This window comes from Centropristis striata, chromosome 19 (assembly GCF_030273125.1).
Source record: "Centropristis striata isolate RG_2023a ecotype Rhode Island chromosome 19, C.striata_1.0, whole genome shotgun sequence".
Lineage (NCBI taxonomy): Eukaryota > Metazoa > Chordata > Actinopteri > Perciformes > Serranidae > Centropristis > Centropristis striata.
The window spans coordinates 14779525-14801462 of record NC_081535.1 but is presented as its reverse complement, the minus strand read 5'-3'; the positions used below and the strand labels follow the sequence as shown (position 1 = coordinate 14801462).

General features: G+C 37.2%; 1 protein-coding gene across 1 annotated transcript; it reads left to right on the top strand.

Moving 5' to 3' along the window:
- Nucleotides 1-245: 245 nt before the first annotated feature.
- On the top strand, nt 246-21623 carry tbx5a (T-box transcription factor 5a). Its single transcript, XM_059358184.1, has 8 exons — nt 246-389; nt 1163-1257; nt 3051-3170; nt 4246-4393; nt 11576-11728; nt 15108-15199; nt 17065-17297; nt 20035-21623. Exons 1-8 carry the CDS (start codon nt 246-248, stop codon nt 20625-20627), a joined length of 1578 nt encoding a protein of 525 aa, XP_059214167.1. The 3' UTR covers nt 20628-21623.
- The last annotated feature ends 315 nt before the right edge of the window (nt 21624-21938 follow it).

The following is a 21938-nucleotide window of genomic DNA, read 5'->3' as shown; positions in this document are numbered from 1 at the left end:
TACATTTTTAATGCTGTATGCATCAGCCTGTATAGCACACGGGACTTCCAAAAACGATAACTTTAATTATAGAGGGACAAAATAAAGTATAACTGTGTCAGGATATATAAACTTATACCAACAACGCTTATAATGATTTTCAGTTATTTGCATGAGGGACATATTTTTTATGAGACCATGGCTGTCCCTGTCCCACACACTGACATTTCTGTTTGGGTCTTCCAGTAGTTTACGGAGCTCCGGTCATGGCGGACCAAGAGGAGACTTTTGCCCTTCAAAACTCTCCTGGTGGCTCGGATTCAAGGGAATTACAGAGCGATAATAAATCAGAGAAACAGAACGGGACCTCAAGCAAATCCCCGTCATCACAGACAACTTACATCCAGCAGGTCAGTATCAGTCAGACTGTAGGCCTCACTCACTCTCACTGCTGCAGGCTGCGGGTCACGTTCACTGCGTAAAAATGAAATGTGTGTATTGGCCAACATGTCCGTCCGAACAAGTACTAGTATGTTGTTTTGGGTGCTAAAATAGAGATGAAATCCTAAAGAAAATGTCTGCAGTCATTCTACAAATTTTAACTTATTCTAACTTGGCCTATATTTATGTTGATATATTACTACAGATACAACTTTTTTTAAATTTAATATTTAGTCCGTCTACGTATTTGTCATAAACAAACTGATTTTATTACATTTATTGGAGAAGTGAATGCTCAGAAAAGTTTTACTTTTTTTTAAAATGTATTTCATGACTTAATAGACTGATAAATTATGTAAGAAAATATATTAATTGTCAAACATGAACTCTGGACTTATTATACTGTAGCCTATAATGTTTGTAAATGTGTATGCTGGTTCAAAGGCCCAACCGGTTTAAGACTATGCCTTCAATTACTAGTGGGGTTACAATGAACCTCCATTATTTATTGTTAATATTTAGTATATGCCTCTTTAAATTGATATATATATCGCCTATATTACTGGAATTTATGATTCCCTCTTTGTCAGAAGAAAATAGAAGTTTTTGACAACAAGCTATTTCACAAACGCAATAGGCCTCAAAACCATGTTTGACAACTCTGCGTAAATATTGCATGAATTTTTTGTTATCATAGCAGTCCTGTGCGCACTTTGGGCACTAAGTTGTTTTATTTTGAAAGGGAATGGAGGGAATAAAAGTCTACCTGCACGAGAGGGAACTCTGGACGAAGTTTGACGAGGTGGGGACGGAGATGATCATCACCAAAGCCGGAAGGTAAGATAAAAAAAATATTTATCATTATAATGACAAAAAGCAAAACAATATTGACTTTTTCTTTGGCTGATGAGGCTCCCCAAACAAATTATTTTATATGAATTATATGTGTGCCTAAAATTAAAGTGCAGTATAGCCTACAGGCCCGGCTGGAATTTTCCTTGCGTGGGTATTTTTGAAATCGACACTGTAAGAAACCACAGAGAAAACACAGAGCATCTGGTGGACGCTTTAGCGCATATAGCCTACATTTTAGTCTGGGTGGCCCTGTTGGGGAAATGCAATACCATCGACCAATAAGCCTGAGAGAGCAAATGGACAAAAATGTCCTCCGGTGTCAAATCCTGCTGAGTCTGAATCAACATTTCTTTACATTCAGTGATAATAATCTCATTTTAGGAGCATATGTTTTAGCAGGGCCGGTTATTCCTACAGGCCACCAAGGCGGCTGCCTAGGGCGCCAAATTGGCAGGGGGCGCCCCCTTGTGGCGCCCTTAAGCATACATCTTTGTTTTAACAACATTGATTAACGAAACATTTTTTAAAAAGCATGGGCAATAAAACCCTCATTGAATTAAATGAACATGCCCCAACCCATATTTCGAATGAAAATGTAATATTATATTATATAAAATATGATACGTGCATGGGTGTCGTCACTCGTCATGACGATGCAGTTTTATTTATTTTCAATCTTTGCCATTCTTAATTTGATGAAGATCTGTGTATTCTTATTTATTTATTCGTATTTTCAATTCAGTTGTTGTTGGTAAAGTTCCAAAGTTTCTAAAAATAAAAATGTTCTGAGACCATTACCTTGCTTTAGTTCATGTATCAAATATTAGTGTACAGCATAATACATATAACATAGTGTACCTATATCAGAATGAATACATGGAATGGATGTGGTTCGGGGGGGGCGCAAAATCTCCATATCGCCTAGGGCAGCCAATGTGCTAGAACCGGCCCTGTGTTTTAGTGTGTGTACGTGTGATTGTACGCAGACACTTCTTGCGTGACAACACTTTTACAGCAGCGTGTTCTGCAGGGCCTGTACATGTGTCTCGCTGTCAGCTCCACAGTTGCCCTCAGACTGCATCCAGTCAAAACAGCGCTCGTGTGCAGAGTGTGAACGTGCATATATGCATGATGACTGCTGGTGTGTGCTCACGCTGACTCACATGCAGGTATTATCCATGATGAATATTTAAAGTCGTGCACAGGGCGGTTGTTTTCACACAGCTGCATAAAGTCTCCATTATATCCCCGTCAGTCATTTCTCTCGTGTTTCTTTGGCGTGGAATGATGTTACACAGCAGCTCTGCCCTTCCCTTTAACTCGCGGGACTGCTCAGACTTACTAACATTGTGTGTTTTTCTACAATATGACAGCTACCAAATATCCCAATGATTTACTAAACGGATCTTGGAAAAAAAAAGAAAAGAATCTGGCCCACAGTGAAAAATGGTTTGATAATGCGCAGGTCCTGAAGAGTATCTCTCCAAACCAAATTACGCACATGTATTTGACATTTTAAACCGTGAACTGACTGTTATAATTTAGTTGGCAAATTGGAATAATTTAAAAAAAAGCGTCAAAAGAGTTTGTTTTCATTCTGTAAAAGTTTCTAGCGCATGCTTGTGCCCGTTTTAAAATGGCTAAAACTGGATGTGAATTTTTCCTCTACAGAGCACAAAAACGCACCACAGTCTATTTTTTTCCTGCTTTCTCTTTTTCCACAGTTTGAAAGAAAATACAATAAAGCTCCATAAAATGTGTTTTGTCCTTTACAGGCGGATGTTCCCCAGCTTCAAAGTGAAGGTCACAGGATTAAACCCCAAAACTAAATATATTCTCCTGATGGATGTTGTTCCTGCAGACGACCATCGGTACAAATTCGCCGATAATAAATGGTAAGTAAAATATAACACGTAAAAACAAATTCTTTAATTTTCCTTTGAGGATAAACTTTAGTTTTACCCACAGGACTTTTCACAATAATTGTTGTTGTTGTTTTGGGGGTCGCTACTACTCCCTCTGGAATATATTCCAACAGGAAATTTTACACTGTTGTCCTGATGGATGAGAATCGGAAGTGAACATATTAATTCCTAGAGAATTATGAACTGTGTATTTTCTAAGGCTTGCCAAGAAATGTTGTCAGCAGGGAGAAATGTTTCTGCCGGGGCTGCTGAATGGATGTTGATGACTTTTCCTATAGTTATATACGGGCTTTGCAACAAGGCTGTCTTTCACAGTGAGGACATAAACATAGCTATTTGTTTAGTGTCATGTCGATCTCTCTAACCTTGGTCAGGAATGTTTGGTTTGGGTCAGCGCGTTTCTATGAGAGGATACTTATAGAGGATAATCACATGCCAATACTGCCGATAATGACCTGTCCAAAGCATGCCCTGGAACTAATTCTCCTCTTGATCTGAGGATGTTAGAAAACAATGTCTACCAGCTCTAATCTGACCCCTGACCATCCAAAGCCAACTCCTCAAAGTATAATTTAACTTAAAGGAGCCCTAATGCAAAGTTTTGACCAGCGCGTGAACAGCGTGGTGGGCTCCGCGTTTGGGCCAAGTGCGTAAAAAGTTTGGGTGATTTTTTTTAAGCAAATTTTCACTGCCTAAAATCTTGGAAATGGGGTCCTACTAATTGGTGTTTTCTCCCCCTTATTTCTATTTATTCTTTTATTCTCTAAAATATGATGCAATTATCAGTCTGATTTATTTAAATAAATATATAATAATAATAATAATTATTATTATTATTATTATTATTGTTATTGTTATTGTTATTGTTATTGTTATTATTATTATTATTATTATTATTATTATTATTATTGTGAGCCTAAACTGCTGGGTTCTAATTAACACTATTTCCATTAAATGTCACGTCTGACTACTTTAGCGCCTTCATATACTTGATAGCTGGCATATGGCTGTCAGTTTAAAGTGTGAATGTGTTTCTGTGATCCAGGTCTGTGACTGGGAAGGCAGAGCCCGCCATGCCCGGCAGGCTCTACGTTCACCCGGACTCTCCCGCCACGGGGGCGCACTGGATGAGGCAGCTCGTTTCCTTCCAGAAGATGAAACTGACCAACAACCACCTGGACCCGTTCGGACACGTAGGTGCCTAGGCCTATCATATATATTTATTTATATATTCTATTTAACCACATGCCTGTGGATGCTGTAATAAGTTGATGCTGCATTGATTTAAGTCCAGGGAATTTATATTTCTCGCCTGGTGTTTGGCTCAGTGGCACTTTTGCAGGGAAGAGCGTCACTTTAAGACGCACCGGTCGTTCCTTACTACTCATCATTATTTTTATTTTACAATATAAGTGCTGGTTTCCACAGATGGACTTTGAGTTTTGATTTTTTTTTCCTTTCCTGTTTAACTGTAAAACTCGTTATGGATTTGTATTTTTTAAATCACCCAGATAAACTAGAAAAATCATGTCTTTAAGACTCATACAACCACTGTATGACTTTTTAAATATTATAGATAATAATAATGATAACAATAATAATAATGATAATTGTAATAATTTGTTATCCACTACTTATTATTATCTAGAGGGGTTTTTTTTAAAGTTGTACACTTAAAAAAAAACAAGTTTTAAGTTTAATTTTCAGGTTTAAAGTTTTTAGCTGGTTTTGTCTTGCCCACAGATTTTAATGACCATTTATGTACACAACACTTGCACCTCAGAGTTTAAAGGTCATGATTTAAAACACAAAAAAGATATAAAGGCCCACCCTCCACTTGCTTGTAAAAACAGTGATTTGCATGATTAGGCACCATTAAGGCTGAATGTTGTCTGTTAAATCTACTTTAAAATTTTAACAGACCAAGTTTCAGTCACTCCTCCACTTCTCCAGCACCAGGCTCCATAAACTCACTGACGCTGTAAAGTTTTCCTACTTTTTGTGTTCGTTTTCTGCTCCTTTAAATGTTGATCTTTCAAACCTCCTCTGTTCTTAAACAATTCTACCTTTGCAAAGCATAGGCTGAGGAAGGAAGGCAGAGAATTTAAATACAGGAGTTTATTATGTTTGTGGAGTTTCCTTGCTAAGCTATATTTGCTGGTGCTGCAAAGTAAAACATGTATTGCAAATAAGAGTTTTAAGTTTTTACATGACTTGAAATTGTTCTTAATTTTTTTTTTAAATCATTAATGTGTTATTTCATAAATGCAACATTTTCTTGTTAGTAATTACTTTTTGAAAACACAATTAAATACAAAGAAACTTACTTAAAAGAACAGGATATTGGATTACCTGCAAAAACAAAAAATGTAATCAAACGTTTAATCGAAGTATTAAAACTAACTACATTTTATGGCAATTAAGTATAAAAACAACAAATAGAGCCTCTCATATTCTTCTCTCAGAGAAATATGTGAATAAATGCTTTGACAAAGTTAATTTGTTTAAGTTTAACCTTTTAAAAACTATATAAAAAGTACTGCAATTAAATTAATTTAGACTCTTTGGCATTGTTGATGGTAAAGTACAATAACATATTTGGTTCCAGCGTCCTCTTTGGTACTTTTCGTTGCCCAGGTTTATTACAGCACCCCCTAGATGCATTAAAGTTGCAGACCTCCTGGAAGTCGGCTTACATAAGTAGAGGGGAGTCGTTAGGCATTTTCTTTCTTTCTTTTTTTTTTCAGGAAAAAGGAAAGAGGCAATTGCCCCTCCACCCCCCTCACCAGTTAGGGACTGTATGGTACCCATTTCCTAACTCTAACTCCTCATTATTCTACACTCACTATCTGGCCTCCGGGCTTTTGTGATTTCTGTCTTACTCAAAACACAAACATCACTTACTTCATCAACAAATGGGGTTGTTGGTGTCAGATTTTTCATAAAATGCTCAGTTGATGGGCACACTGAGGCCAAATTAGATGTCTTGTTGTAGAAACGGAAAAGTTACACAATTAGCTGTCTTACTAATGGGCCCAGCCATTAAAGAAAAACACAATCATGAGGTTGGCAGAAGTAACATCAATAGCTATTCCGGTGCTAAGGAGTTAAATTACGTGGAAAAACACAAGAAACTTGAATTAAGTTTGAAATTATTACAAGTGTTAAAGCTGATTAGAGGTGTTAAAATGGATCAGATTCAAATCTGAAGTCAGGGATGAGGAAAATGTGTGTTTATGTTGCTTTCCATAAATATGTCATGAAGAGGCTAAAGAAGTTAAAACATTATCTTATTGTGATCATATTTAATTTCCAACTGGATGAAGATAGATATCAGTGTAGCTACATGTACTCAGTTTGTTGATGATATGCATATGTATTTCTACACACACACACACACACACACACACACCACTATCTATCCACATGGCACCTATAGTGGTTGTGGCCCTGCCAAAGCCCAGCTGGTGAAATGAAACTGGAGCTCTGTCGGAATGTGAGCGGTGTTGTAAATTTTGGGTTAAAGTGCATTTTTGATTGGTTGCAGTGGTTCCTGGCTCACCCTGTTTCGTGCTGGGAGACAGCACCCTGGGATTCATAAATGAAACGCTGGTGGCTGGCCAGAAATGTATTCCATCGGCTTGTTGGTCCAGCTGGTTGAAATAACTTGTAGATGATTTATAATTACTAGCAGTGAGACATGAGACCCCAAAACACATTGCTGATGTAGAATAAACTAATTAAGGATGTGCCTGAGCGGTCGTTTTTCTTGTACACATGTCTGATAATTAGACACACACGAGTGATACATCAACAGCTTGATAATTGTTGTTTTGAATCTTGTTTTGCAGCTTTATTAATGCAGAGAGAGAAGCTTGACAGGGGCATCATTTAGTATCTATGTATCTCTGCACAAAATGACACAATAGGATGTTTCAATGTCATACTGTATGTAATGGTGCACATACAGTTTCTGTTAATTTAATTTGATTTGATTTAAGTATTTTTAGAGCCTGACCAGCATGGGATTTTTGAGATACCAATTTCAGAGCATATAGTACCTATATGGTGGCTAATACAGTGCATTATTGAGCTGGTGTGAAAATAGACGTATTCAGAAGGCTGCTTTCTTAAACAAATAACTATATTAAAGAATATTTAACATTATTATACATGAATATACATTATACAGCCAGTTCAAAAAATGAAAACTGAGAAAAAAAAGAATGAATTCAAATAAATTAAATAGCTTAAAAAACAGCATTAGCCTTCTGTGTTCAGTATCTATAAATTGCTGGTGATTTAAAAAAGAAATAAGTAAAAAAATGATTTTGTTAAATGATTTTGTATATTAATTGTCAGTCAATTGCTGAGCACTTAAATACATAAATATAAAATGTACAGCGAACAACAATTTCTATTTAAGTCCTAGCATTGTTGTCTCCATTATATGTTCTATAAAAATAAACTGTCATGTGGGACAATGTACCAACATGTCTGTGATAGGCCAATATCTGCTGCTAAAATCAGTTGGGCTCTATATTTACATATTGCTTATATCTTAAGATATAGGTTTGAGTCACAAATGTGATGACCTTAGACAGGACTTGACAAATATAAAAAAGACTTGACTTGAACTTTAACAGCAATGACTCATGACTTCACTTGGACTTGAGGCTTTTGACTTGAAAATACTTAATACCATCCCCCCAACCATGCTACATGCTATGAAAATGCAATGTCAGCACTACTTTTTTATGAAAAAGCTCAGTTGCACTAATTTTAACAAATTTGTTTTTAAAAAAATAGATAAAACAATTTTAACAGTCAAGGCAAGTTTATTTACAGAGCACCATTTGGACATCCAAAGTGCATTAAAGGGGTGTTCACATTATAAGTAGCAAATTGTTAATCTAATTTAGTGGAAAGTATTCATAATACTTTTGCAAATGTAATATATTACTCTGTTGTTAAAATGGCATCACATTTACTGAAGAGCACATTAAGACTTGTTAAGACACAATACTCGAGGTTCAGGACTTGGGACTTGACTTGGGACTTGTCAGTCTTGACTTGTAACTTGAGTGCAAAGACTTGAGACTTAGAAAACAATGAGTGAGTCCCACCTCTGCTAAGTACCTCTTCAATCACTGCACCATAGTGCTACTTTCTCTCTGTATTTGAATTCCTAAAAATCATTTGTTTTTGTCTCAAGTTTTGTACAAAGCTGCAGTCTTTTCTTTGATCTTGCTCTCAACTCCTGGAATATTCCTCAGTGTTATTCATCTCCCCCCTCCTCAATTTGCTCCCGCACTCGTCTCCCTGTCTTCCCACACATGTTTTGGCGAGGAGGGTGGAGTGTGAGGATCGCACTGTTTATATTTGAATGGCAGTGTGCGATGAGCAATAGATGATGGTGTACAAAGCCTGCTGATCCCGAGGCTCGGGGAAACTCTCTGATGTGGTGGAACTTGAAAGCAAAGGGCAGCGGCTCGAGACCCAAAGTGATCCCTCACTATCATTAAATACTATCATCCAGAGGCTGGAAGGGGGGGCAGAGATACAGGGACCCAGGCAGGGCAGCGGCTGGGCCAGGGAGACGAGGCGTGCGCTGGGGCCCCAGTGGGTGGTCCACAGCTACCCCCACAACCCCCCCTACTAACACACATACTGGACTTTGGGAACCCACAGCCAGTGGACCATGCTATATCCCAGGGTTAAACGTGCATTTAGATGTTTCCATGCAACTTCTAATGTGTCTCAGTGGCAGACATTTTTAGCTCCTAAAACCATGTGAATGACAAAGTTGCATTGATGGGATTGTTGTTGTGGTTTGTCCAATCTTGGACGCTTCTCTGCAGACCTCAAGTAAGCCTTTAATGAATGCATGCATGGGAAAATGTTTTGATTAACCCACTTTTTCTCTACACTGTGTTCAAATCATTTTTTTAAAAAAGCTCTTCCATTGAGCCTCATTTACAAATCCAAACAGAATGGTTGTGCTGCTTGATAGTTGGGATATGTGGTTTTTTTTTTTCATTTGCATAATGACATGACTTCACAGCACAGGAATACAACCCTACTCTGAAATATTGAAATCAAAACAAATCTAGCATGGAAAACAGCAACATTTTATTTCTCCCAGCCTGAGATCCAAGTATGCAACCCTAAAACCCCTTTTACTGCAAATACTTTTATTTATGGTCGATTGTAAAATTTGCAAAAGCTGAGTTTCCATCTGCAAGTCATCCACTCTTCAACAGCCTGCTTATCCAACCACAGTGATACACTCAGATGATATTATCTTCACAAGGTCACTAGCTTCCATTAAATCATTTTTTGCATCTACAACGTATATAGCAGCCAGTTTCTGCCCATTGCAAGAACTGGAAATTGATAATGGATTATTATTGTATCATGTATGCATCCTCTATGGTTCACTCGGCTCTAAGAAAGGACTTGGGGGTTATGTCTGTTTAATGCTATGGGATGCCTGGGGGCATTCCCTCGTCTCTTCTCATGCTGGCAGTGAAAGGCAGGTACAAAAACAAGCTTTAAGATAACAGATAGGAGGAATGCCTATGGGACAGAAATGTGGGGGTAGGTGGATGTAAATAAAAAAAAGAGGGGGGAGTTAAGAGGAGGGTGGAGGAAAAAAGCCCCCTTTTCTTCAATCTTTAAATGTAAGTGGATCTGATGAAAATAAAAACCATTAGATTTGCTCGAGGCTTATGACCATGACTCCCTGGTCCGTCAAAACAATTAGACTTAAGACCCACGGATGAGAGGGCCTCAAAAGAGAAGTTCAAGGCTCAAGTTCAGCTGTGCGGACCGCGTCTTAATGTCGCCAAGCTAGCCACGGGTAGTAGTCATCACTTAGCATAAACTAGGTTAGTCAGGTTTGAGGGGACATGCTCATATTGTCCTATAACTTTGCTGGGTCTGCTCATGTAATCACAGTACTGCAGTAATTATAATACAGTGAGTATATCTGAAAACATACAGTAATGAGTTAAGAGTTTCAAAACAATTTAAGTAGTGTTTCAGTTTTGGCTGGAGTAGAAGTTATCAGAGAGATTTATGAGTAAGCTATCTTAACAAAATAAGAGCGCACGTGGCCCAATTTTATCTGGAATAGGCCTATTTATGAAAGCAATAAAATTTTCATTCCATTATGTAGTGCAATAACGTTTTACCTTTAAGTCATGTGTCCAAAAAAGTATAGTTATACTTTTTTTTTTTTTTACTGAAACACGTCATCTTAATTGAATCTGTTGGGCCTGTGTGAGGTTAATGAAGTTGGCCAAAGTTTAACCCTGACTCCAAAAATGTTGGATACTTTGAAAAACATAATAATGCAATGATTTAAAAATCCTTTGTGACCTACATTCAGTTGAATACAGTACAAAGACAAGATAGGCTTGAATTGGGAAACTTTCTTTTAGAGATATGTATATACAATACATATATCCTTAATACACTGAATTTGATGCATTCTGTTTTGATTTTTGTTTTGCACAGTGTCACAACTTTTTTTAGAATTGTGGTCGAACTACCAAGACTAGATTTTTCCCCTCTAATGTCTGAATTTCTGCACAGGTTATGCCCAAAAAAAATCTGCATCAAATTACCACCCTTTATTTATCTCTATCATTATGCTCACCTATATCTTGTATAGACTATGTTTCCTTTTTATTTTCATAGATGATATAATAGGGCTTGGAAATAATGCATGAGACTGGTTAATCAATAAATAAATAAGCCAGGCTGTATGAAATTACCACTTAGTATTTTTTGTATATTTCTGTGTAAATGAAATACATGACAAATTAAAAGTTCTAAATATTTTCTCAGTTAAATGATACATTTAGTGCAAAATGAACAAAACAGTTTCAAGTGAAATTATGAGGGGGGAAAATGTATGCATTCATGCATACATCAGATTTTTTTGTATGAGCTAGTATTTAATTGTTTTTATCGATTTTGACGGTTTAATCGTGTATCATGATTTGTCCATATTGAAAGGTAAATGATCATTGAGCCCTATGTAGTAATGATAAAGTGCTGGGATTAAACATTGTGAGAATGCAGGCATTGCAGCAAATGTGGCTACACATGAGTAACAATAACTGTAACTTCCAGAGCAACAAAAATAAAGTTTTGATTCAAGCAGCCAAAAAAGGATTAAAGGGGAAGTTTCCGTGTTGTTTACATTATAAACTGCTCCAAACTGTTGTCACTCACACAGTCTAACTTGAGGTTTTCTTCGGAGCTGCTATTTCTGTCTCTTGTGCACATTTTATTTTTAGAAAGGGTGTTTTTTCTGTCGTGACATGTAGGCTAAGTATCTAATGCTAGACTTTACTTTTTTGCAGATCATCCTAAACTCGATGCACAAATATCAGCCGAGGATCCACATAGTGAAGGCTGATGAGAATAACGGCTTCGGATCCAAAAACACGGCCTTCTGCACGCACGTCTTCCCAGAGACAGCTTTCATTGCGGTCACGTCCTATCAGAACCATAAGGTAAGTCCTGCATGGGCCTTTTTTTAAATTATTTTTTATTGCAGTCTGTAAAGAGCAACTTTACATTTAAGACGTATTTTATGGGGCGATTTAAGTTTAACTATGACTATAACCAAACGTGTCAAACAAGGACAAATGTTGCAGAAAAACAAACAATATCTTGCGCAAAATGCATTATTATGTAAAGGCACAATTTCCCTATCAAACTAAAAAAAATATGTAATTATCAGTATTATTCCATGCATACACGTGGTAATTAGATTTTCCCGTTTAAACTTCAAAAAGATAAATACTGTTTTACGCATACAAAGGTCCATTTGAATGTTGTCCATTTTACGCACTCTGCAGACTGGCTCTGCTGACTTGCAGTAAGGAAAATGAAAGGCGCTGTTCTCTGTTGAGGTTAAAGTAAAGCCTTGTCACTGTCAGCTGAAACTCTCTGATATCACATTGAGCCACTGACAGACGAGAGAAAACTTCAGATACCCGACGAGACGACGTCTGACCTCAGGAGACTTTTTCCAACTTCCAGGCCTGCAGCGCTTTGTAGAGCGAGACAAGCTGTAGATAAAGCCGATAAACCCCAGCAGCACCTCATTAAACCTAATAACAACAGAAACTAACACAACGCACAATTATATTAATAATTAATAGTAAAAGGTTTAGTTCGTTATTAGTGATTTAAATAAATAATAGTTGGTCATACAACCGAACAGCTGCTACTTTCTGAATACTTTGATATAGTTTGTCCAATTATTTGGTTAAAATGTTTCTCTAATTATATATTATTGGATTATTTTTACAGTTGCAATAAATAAAAATTAATAGATTATTTCTAGGTTATTATCTAGGCTATATGTATTCTATTTATTAAAATGACCATTTGCTCGTTGGTGACAGATGCGCAAGTGTACAAAAAGTTTATTTTTAAAAGGAAATATTGGTTGGATTAATTTTTATGTCAAATTACATTACAATACATTATAATGCATTAAACATCATTTATAAATGTTATAAAGGTCCGCTTCTATGTTTTTGTCCGCTGGGGTTTCTGTTCTGTTCAGCGCAATAAAATGTAAAGTCAATGAATAATTAATTCAGTTGTTGCGCTGTTATTGCTTATTTAATGTGCGTAAAAGCTGGAAGATTTCCTTGTTTTTTTTTCCACACAACAATTTGGGAAATGGTAGCCTGTAATAACATTAATTTAGAGTGAACTGAATGTGTGATTTCTTGAGGCCACTTGTTTATCACTTCACTTGCTGTTAAAACAGAAATAAAAACTCAATATTTATTCTGCAGCCATTTCTAGGAGGAAAAAATCTTGGGAATCCAGATATGTGTAAACAGCGTCTGTTTAACATCATTTAAGCATGTAGGCCTATATGCTCTTAGTTTAGGGAATATGGGGAGAGAGGGGCGAAAGCTCATAATGTCCCTGCAGCCAATCACACGTCTCCTGCGCTTCTGGGAACAGGAAGCACAAATGACCGACATGCTGTAGAAGCCATTCATTATTTTCAAACATGTTATTGGGGGCTGAGATCGTAACCCCGGGCTAATTATTGGGGCTTTCCAGACCTGCACAAAAACAAGCATTTCAGAATTTGCAGGCACTTTTTTTTTACCACAACTGTCTAATCAAACAGTCAAACATCTGCCAAAGCAATATGTGCTGCAGGCATGTGTCCAATTCACCTGTTAGACTCTCAGCTAATGAAAAGTGTCTGGTTTCAGGTCTTTCCTGTCACTGCTGTAATTAAAACATTTTTTTTTTCCAAAATGTGTTTTCTTCCAGAATAAAAAGTGAAAAATTAGTGGCTAACAACTGCACAGCTTATATTTAAGTTATATGTAATACATTTTATTTTAAGCACTTCACTTCTATAGGCTAAAATAGCCAAAAGCATCTGGAAATATGTTTATGTAGGCCTCCATTATTTTAATGAGCATAGCTTGGACACAGTGTAGTAAAACTGGGCCGTCTTTGAAGCTGTGAAGGGATTGTCTTGAGTGTACTCCCAAATTATTTTTAAGAGGATACATATTCTTTGCTCTGTATTTTTTTTTTTTTGTCCAGTCAGAAGCCCCAAAATTTTATTTTCTCCAGCTATCACTTTGGAATGAGTAATTTATTTGTCTGACTGTAATTTCTTCCTGGAATGCCCACAGAGGGTAAAAAGAGTGCAACAGGAATCTGAACTTCTTTTTTTTTATTCCTAACTTTAAAAAAAGGATGGAACTGCCAGGCTGCGTGTATTAACAAGAAGCTAGCGAAGTGTCACACGAGAGATTTTACAAGGTTTGGTGAGAGTGTCAGCCAGCGTGCAGACAAACCTCCAGTCTTGTCAGAAAGCTGGAAGCACACAAGAGCTGCCAACTAATTACCTGCCAGAAACCACTGCTCATGAGAGGGATATCCCTGGATTGTGTTTAACCTCTTTGGGATTAACAGAGTGTTTCTCTGCACTTTTTTTTGTTTGTTTAATATTTACAAAAGCCACTTTTTTTTTTTTTTACAAAAGTCCTCACAATAAATCACATTATTTGAATCTGTCTGTTTAGCCAGAGGCCGTCAAATGTAACATTACAAATGATGCAATAAAACTGTCTTATTTAGACATGCTTTTATTGAACTGTTTAGTTTAGGATTGCTAAAAGCATCTTAGGTTTCTGGAAATGTGATCTATGATTTCATCCTCTTGGGTAACTCGTAAGCAGTCGGACGCATCCAAAAATCCTTCAAAACTGAGCTGTATGAAAAACATGTTGTAATACTGTCATCATATGAGCCTCAAGCTGAAGAACACTTGTCTATAGAGAGTGGAACAGACACTGAAATGTTGCAACGAAAGATTATTTTCATGATCAATTCATCTGCTGATTATTTTCTAGATTAAATGATTAATCGTATGGTCTATAAAATGTCAGAATAGGGCAAAACGTGCATCGCAGTTTCTCAAAATCCAAGGTGATGTCTTTAAATGTCTTATTTGGCAGGCCAAAACTCAAACATATTCAGTTAAAGATATAAAACAGAGAAAAGCAGGCAATCTCCATATTTTAAAGGCTCAAAAACAGCATTTTTTAATTGAAACAACTCCTCAATGATGAATTGATTATTAAAACTGTTGGCAATTATTTCAGCGTATTGATTAGTTTAATTTATATTGCCTTTTCTACAAATTCTTGGTTTTAATTAGCTGCTATTCTTAGGATAAGAAGAACAACGTGTGTGTTTGTTTTAATTTGGGCCTTTTAAACTTTTTAAAGTACTACATAGCTGAAGAAGTGGTTAAGTGTCACGAGCAGCACAACAAATGGCTTTCATTACAAAATATGTTACTAATTAGGTGTTGTTGTTTTTTTTCTGTTTTAGATAACCCAGTTGAAGATCGAGAACAATCCCTTTGCAAAAGGCTTTCGTGGGAGTGATGATATGGAGCTGCATCGGATGTCCAGAATGCAAAGGTAGAGAAAAAGTTTTTTGAATCACTTGTGTTCACTTTGGAGCATGTGTACACATTCATTTGTCACTTATGATCTGCTTCTTTAGGTGGAAACACTGAGACAAAGTGAATGATGTCAGATGAGCAGATAAATGTTGCCTGGATTACTGACATCCTGGTCACACTGTCACTTAACAAGCCCCACTTTAATCGTTCAATCACCCAAATGCAAGCCAGTTATGAGTGTTATTTTCAGTGAGTGTTATTTTCAGTGATGTAAGTGTAGTTCTTGATCCTCTGCCAGTTTTCATGCTCAAGACTTTTATGGCTGATCTGGCAGAACCTCTGAAACACAACTGCAACATCTCCCTTCCACACAGCTCTTTCTACGAGGATGTTCCAACTGCTTATGTGTCTGCTGCGTGTGTATGTGTGTGTGTTGAACTGGTTGTATGGCTTGGTCCAGCAGCCAATGCACGACCACATTGCTCTCTCTCTCCATTATTCAGTCCAGATGAGGGATGGAGCATGCATCCGTACTGCGTGGAAAACACATTTTCAAAGGAGAATATCTGGTTTTGAAACTCACGGCCCACCCTGCCCCCTCCTTCTCTTTGGGCAGCATTACAAACGTTGTGTGTATTCACATGTAGAAATCCCAAATCTGAAAAACTGGAAAAGCTATTTTGGCTCTTCCACAAGGCGCTAAAATCCTACCTCCTTCCCATAACCTTTATTCTGTGGCTGGTCTGAGACTCTGTAATCAAGCATCTCAGATTAATGTCATAGTTTATGCTGCGGAGAAAAATCCCTGGAAATCCGGAAAGCGATTTCTCTACTTTCAAGTACTTTTTAAAAAATTACACGCTTGATTGTCTCAGACACACATTAAGTTGCTTTAAGTAGGTGCGTGCCACAATTTAATACGTTTTGAGTGAAATGCATTTCACCTATCAAAACTTGCAAATGCGCAGAGCAATGGTGAAAGCCCAGACCACACTATCAATCTCACATGCCATTGTCCAATCCTGCCGAGTACAGTAAGCTATGCACGTCTGCTCTTGGTTACAATGTTGAAGGGAGAGCTTATTGCAAAACCAGGTCACTGTTTCAACCGAGGAGAACCCTGAAATCAAAGAAGCAAAAGTAGCAAAATGATGTATTGACGGATCTGGAGGATTAATAGGAGTGAAATACATGCTGGCGTTTTCACCGAGGAGGCTTTTCCCCCAGAGGAGTGTCTCTCTGTGTGTCCTAAGTGGCTGTGATTCACTGATGACTGACTGATTGTCTGTGAGAACAGATCTCATGATGAATCGAAATGCAGAGAAATAATTCTTGTTGTTTTTAACCCATCTTTGCCTGCAACTGACATTTTTTAATCATTTGAAAAGTGACTTTTCATATCATACAATATCTTATCTTTGGAGACATAGTAAAAGTAAGATATTAAATGGCTATATCTGAGAAACAGCACAAGCAAGCAGCACAATCAAGTATTTGGTACCTATGAACTTATAAAAACTTGAATTTTAAAGATATGTGCAAAAATGAAGTGTAAAAAATGGATATGGAAGACATTTAATGAACACAATATTACATGTTCTCATTTTTGCCCAAATGCTGACTGTGACTACTGATAAAAGCATGATTTTTTTTATGTCATCTAAAAAAAAATGTTGTACTGTGAGATACTTGCCCCAAGTATGTCCATACCAGATTTCAGTACTTAAGACCAATCAGAACAAATGTTGTGCCATTTATCCATATCTTACTAAATGGAAGCACACATGGGCTCACAAACAATTATATCAACTGCAGAAAATACTAACTAAATACTAACGCCTTTAACTAACTAATGCTGTAATTTTGTGTGCCTGCACATAGCACCAAGGAGTATCCAGTAGTGCCTCGCAGCACAGTGCGCCAGAGAGTGGGCTCCAGCCAGAGCCCGTTCAGTGGGGAGGTCCAGGGCATGGCCACCCCGAGCACCCTGAGCTCCCAGTACTCCCAGTGTGAGAACGGAGTCACCAGCACCTCACAGGACATGCTGCCCCAGTCGGGCTCCTACCCGCTGCCACACGAGCACGGCCAGGAGTACCACTGCATCAAGAGGAAAGGTAGGAGACAAATATGGGACACTCTGATGCATCGAGAAGACAGCAGTCACTATCCATATCCACTGTTGTTACCGCTGTGGTTCTGTTGTCGTATTAGCTGCCTTTGTAGCATAGCAAAATGTGTACATGGTATTGTGGTCAGTAATGACCCATCGGTGATTCTTGAGATACGATTTACAAAAAAATATTTGGATAATTTCCAAAAGATATCAGTACTTTTTTGTTAAATTTTATTCTCTATCTAAATATGTTTCAGTTCAGCCTCCCAGCAGTAGATTTTTTATGTAAATTGTAATTTGTACGTATGTACATTTTTGTCAACACCATCAGACACATAAAAATACTTTTTATCTTATCAGAAATATTTTCACTCATCAGTTTTCCCAGTCCCCCTAATTCTGCGCACAGGTTTTGAAATTAATAAAATAACATTTTTAAAGCCAAAGAAGTCCACATTTAATCAATAGAATTGAAATTGTAGCATGCGTTATATTTGTCTTTAACCCTCAGATTTAACAGTGTCATTTTTAAGCATTAAAATACACATGAACATTTGAAATGTGTTAGTCTGAACAAATATCCTTCAAGGAATAAAACAGATGCCCTTTTCAAAGAAATACTATAAAAAAAATCAAAAAAATCTGGCATATGAGAATGACAGGAACAATAACATGATCTCCAGCTTGAAAAATCTAATTGTAAATGTCCTCTGAACTCATTTTCTGTAATAGAAGAAGAAAACATCTGACATTCCCTGAAAAACGGCTAAAAAAAAGGACAATGTATAATAAAGTCTTGATATCCGTGCAAAAGCTAATTGAATTACATGTAGATATTCACTGAAATACAGTTCAAATCAAAACATTACTAATGACTGCTTGTCCGACATATTCAACAGGGGGTCCACAATTCATTCAAATAGAAATTCCCATTCATTATTCCACAAAAAAAGAGTATAACACAAACAAACCTGATGTCTAAGATATTAGTCTGTTATTCTTATTTAAAGACTTATATTCTTCTTCATCCTAAAACAGCTCAGTCTTTCCAAATCATGGCATTGTTTAAATCGTAACTTTGGCGTTAGGGTTAGGGTTTAAACATATTTAAGTACACTACTGTATATCACAACTAGTTTGAATTTAACACATGAAACTGCAGTAGCAATACAAATGCATAGGAAGTGATATTATTGGTATAAACACCATTAAAATGCTAAAAATGGACCCTAAAATGGCATAAATCAGCACCATCAGACACAAAATGTGATGGCTGATGTTGACTTCCAATAGTGTTGACAAATTAGCACATTTCTCCTTGTATCACACAGGATTCTCATCGGAGCCATCTAGTTTATCATCTGTTGGTCATGGTCCGGCCAATCTATATAAATCAATGCTGTAGTGCAGAAAATTGAACTCAAATGTTGAGTTGAATGTTCTAGTCATTTTGGAGTTGACATGCTATGGTTGTGACATGTGCATATTAGTGAATAGTTATGGAATACAAAGTATTAATAAAAACTTCCCAGAGCTAAAATTTTGTCATGCCATCAGGAAGACCAAGAAGGAAGGAAAAGGAGTGCTTTGTTATAGCTGCACTAAATTATTCCTGATTTTTTCCCCCCAATTTATAAAAGTATGATGGTGTTAAAGAAAACATTTTCAGTTGACCTGAAAGTACATTAACACATTTCAAAATATATATTTTTTAATGTTTATGAAATAAATACCACTTTATTCACACATAATATTGATTTTTTTTATTGAAATTTTGTATTACTATTCAAGCACTGGGGGGTGATGAGACATGCTTTCGGACACGGGTTTTAGTAGGCACTGGTCACATATCATATCATCTAGAATAAAAACAAAATGTAAGACAACATCAAAACACACTTTGTTTTGCTACCCTTGTCCTGTTAATGATTGCGGTTCGGTTTTTTAAATTACATTATGCATATTTTAAAAAACTGATTTATGTCACGGACATGTTTTGTCCTAATTCTCAGGAACCACTGCCATATAACAGTGATAAGTAAGTGTTACATATGTTTTACATTTTTAATGACCTTCTACTATGTTCAGCACTTTGAGTTGCATTTATATGTATGAAAAGCCCTATATAAATAAAGTTTGATTGATTGATTGATTGATTGATTGATTGATTGATTGATTGATTGATTGATTGATTGATTGATTGATATTATTTAATGTCAAAATCAGTCTAAAAATGCCAAAATGGACTATGAGCAAAAAGACCATTTTTTGTACAAGTAAAATACAAAACAAATGTGGTAATGAACAAGCATACCAGCTTTCAAGTTACATTAAGCATGCTCATAAAAAGAAAAATAATTAATTAGCACAAAAAAAAATACTAAAGAATTGCCTGCTTATTTTTTTAAAGCTTGTAAATATATTTTATAACAATTGTTCATCTGTTTTTTATGGTTAGCATTTGGAAATAGTGGAAGTGAAGTATTTGTTTGGGAAATTTGGTATTTCAAAATTTTCATGCTGGGAAAAGTCATGGAATTAGTTAAATCCTTAAACATTTTGGCAAAGAACTGGATGGTTGTTTTGTACAATGAAATGAAGACACATGACTTAGACAAGTGCAAGACTACCAAAAGCGATCTCAAGACTGGATTGTTAGTGACATCTGCACATTTTTCGTTCACATAACTAAAAGAAAACACTCGAGTAACACTGTTTAACTGTAATTCTATCTGCAGTGGAAGATGACTGCCACTCAGGTGAGCACAGCTATAAGAAGGCCTATCTGGAGAGCTCGTCCAGCGAGGAGGACCATTACTACCGTCCTGTTGGCTACGCCCAGAGCCTCGGCCTGGCTGGCGGGCCCTACCGCAGTGAATCCAGCCAGCGACAGGCCTGCATGTATGCCAGCGCCTCACAGGGTGCTGAGCCAGTTCCCAGTTTGGAGGACATCAGCTGCAACACTTGGGCCAGCGTTTCACCCTATGGGAGTTGCTCCGTCACCACCATGCAGCCAATGGATCGGCTGCCCTACCAGCACTTCTCGGCTCACTTCACCTCAGGGTCTCTGGTGTCCAGACTTGGCGGGGTCGGGGGCCACGCCTCTCCGCAACTGGGCGACGGCCACCACGCCGCCATGTACCAGAGCTCCATGACCCACCAGACTCTGGGCCGCCAGTGCAGTCCTGGGGCTGGGATCCAGTCGCCAGCAGCTGGCCTACAAGGAAATGAGTACCTCTATACGCATGGTATCCCACGTACACTATCGCCACACCAGTACCACACTGTACATAGTGTCAGCATTATGCCAGAGTGGAACGAGAACAGCTAAAAGAGCTTTTTTCACTCAATGAATAAAAGTAAAAGGAAGAAACAAAAAAGGACCAAAATAAGGCAGTGTTAAGATGAACTTATATTTATATTTCTAGAGGATGTGTTGCTGGTCATCTTAATGAGATCAGTGTTGGTTCACTGACAGCAGTGGATATTGGTAAGATGGTGTTGTAGTAGGAAAGCGAGCATCTTATCACTTGACTTGTTGTGACAGCATCTGCACTTATAAGCAAATAACACAGACATGAACGAAGAGGAGCTGGACCAGAACAAACGCAAAGACTGCTCGAGTGCAGAGAAAGTGAACACAGTGGAAATCCAGACGCTGAACAGAAGAACAAATGCCTCAGATGCTTTGCCAGCAGTCCCAAGTTGATGGTGTTCTCGTGCGGTGGTGTTTTTTTACATGTCAAAATACAAAACTCTTGTTTTGTATTCATGTCCTGAATTTGTGTTTAAAAAAACTAAAAAAGAAGAAAAAAAAGACATTCGTCTATTTCACATTATCCTGAGTTCTCATTTTCTTTTAAGTTTTTGTAGTTAACAACTTACTTTGTAGTCAAGATGCTATAAGTTAAAAATTAATAAGCAGATGGGAGCTTTTGTTGTGGCTCTTTGGTGAATTTGCTTGCTCTTAAATCTGTCCTATTACTGGCTACATTTACATGAACGTCGAGAATTTAATCCTAATGCCATTATGAGAAACATGGCAGTTAAAGTCACAAGTAGAACAGCACTTCAATTAAATTGTTTATTCATTTCAGGCTGACACCCTTTCTCAGTGTTCAAACTTGAAACAGTGTTACAGCCAAGCACCAGTGAGCTGTACAATATGAAGCACAACAATTTAGCCAATTACATTAGCTTGAACTTAAAGAATACAGTTGTAACTAGATTTTTAACCTGGACCTTATTTTCCCAGTTTTTGCCATTCGTGTAGTCCAGTAAATCCATGAAAACATCGCTCAAATCCTGAAATCCTTTAACACTGTAACATGACTCCTTGTAACTTTCAGGTATTTTCATACTAATACTTTACGCCCATTTACAAAATTACTTAGTATGACTTGGGATTGCTACGTACAGATAACTATTGGAAGTGGACGCTTCAAGTAAAATAATATGCTAACCATAACATTGTGCTTCCAGTATGAAAGAATACTTAGACTTCAAGTTATTATATGTTCAGACACACCAAATGAATATAAATATTTAATGTGATCTCATGGAAAGGCGTATACATAGCATGCCCTTTTTCTCTGACATTTTCTGTGCCATGTTTACACATTTTGAGCTTTTCGCGTGTCAT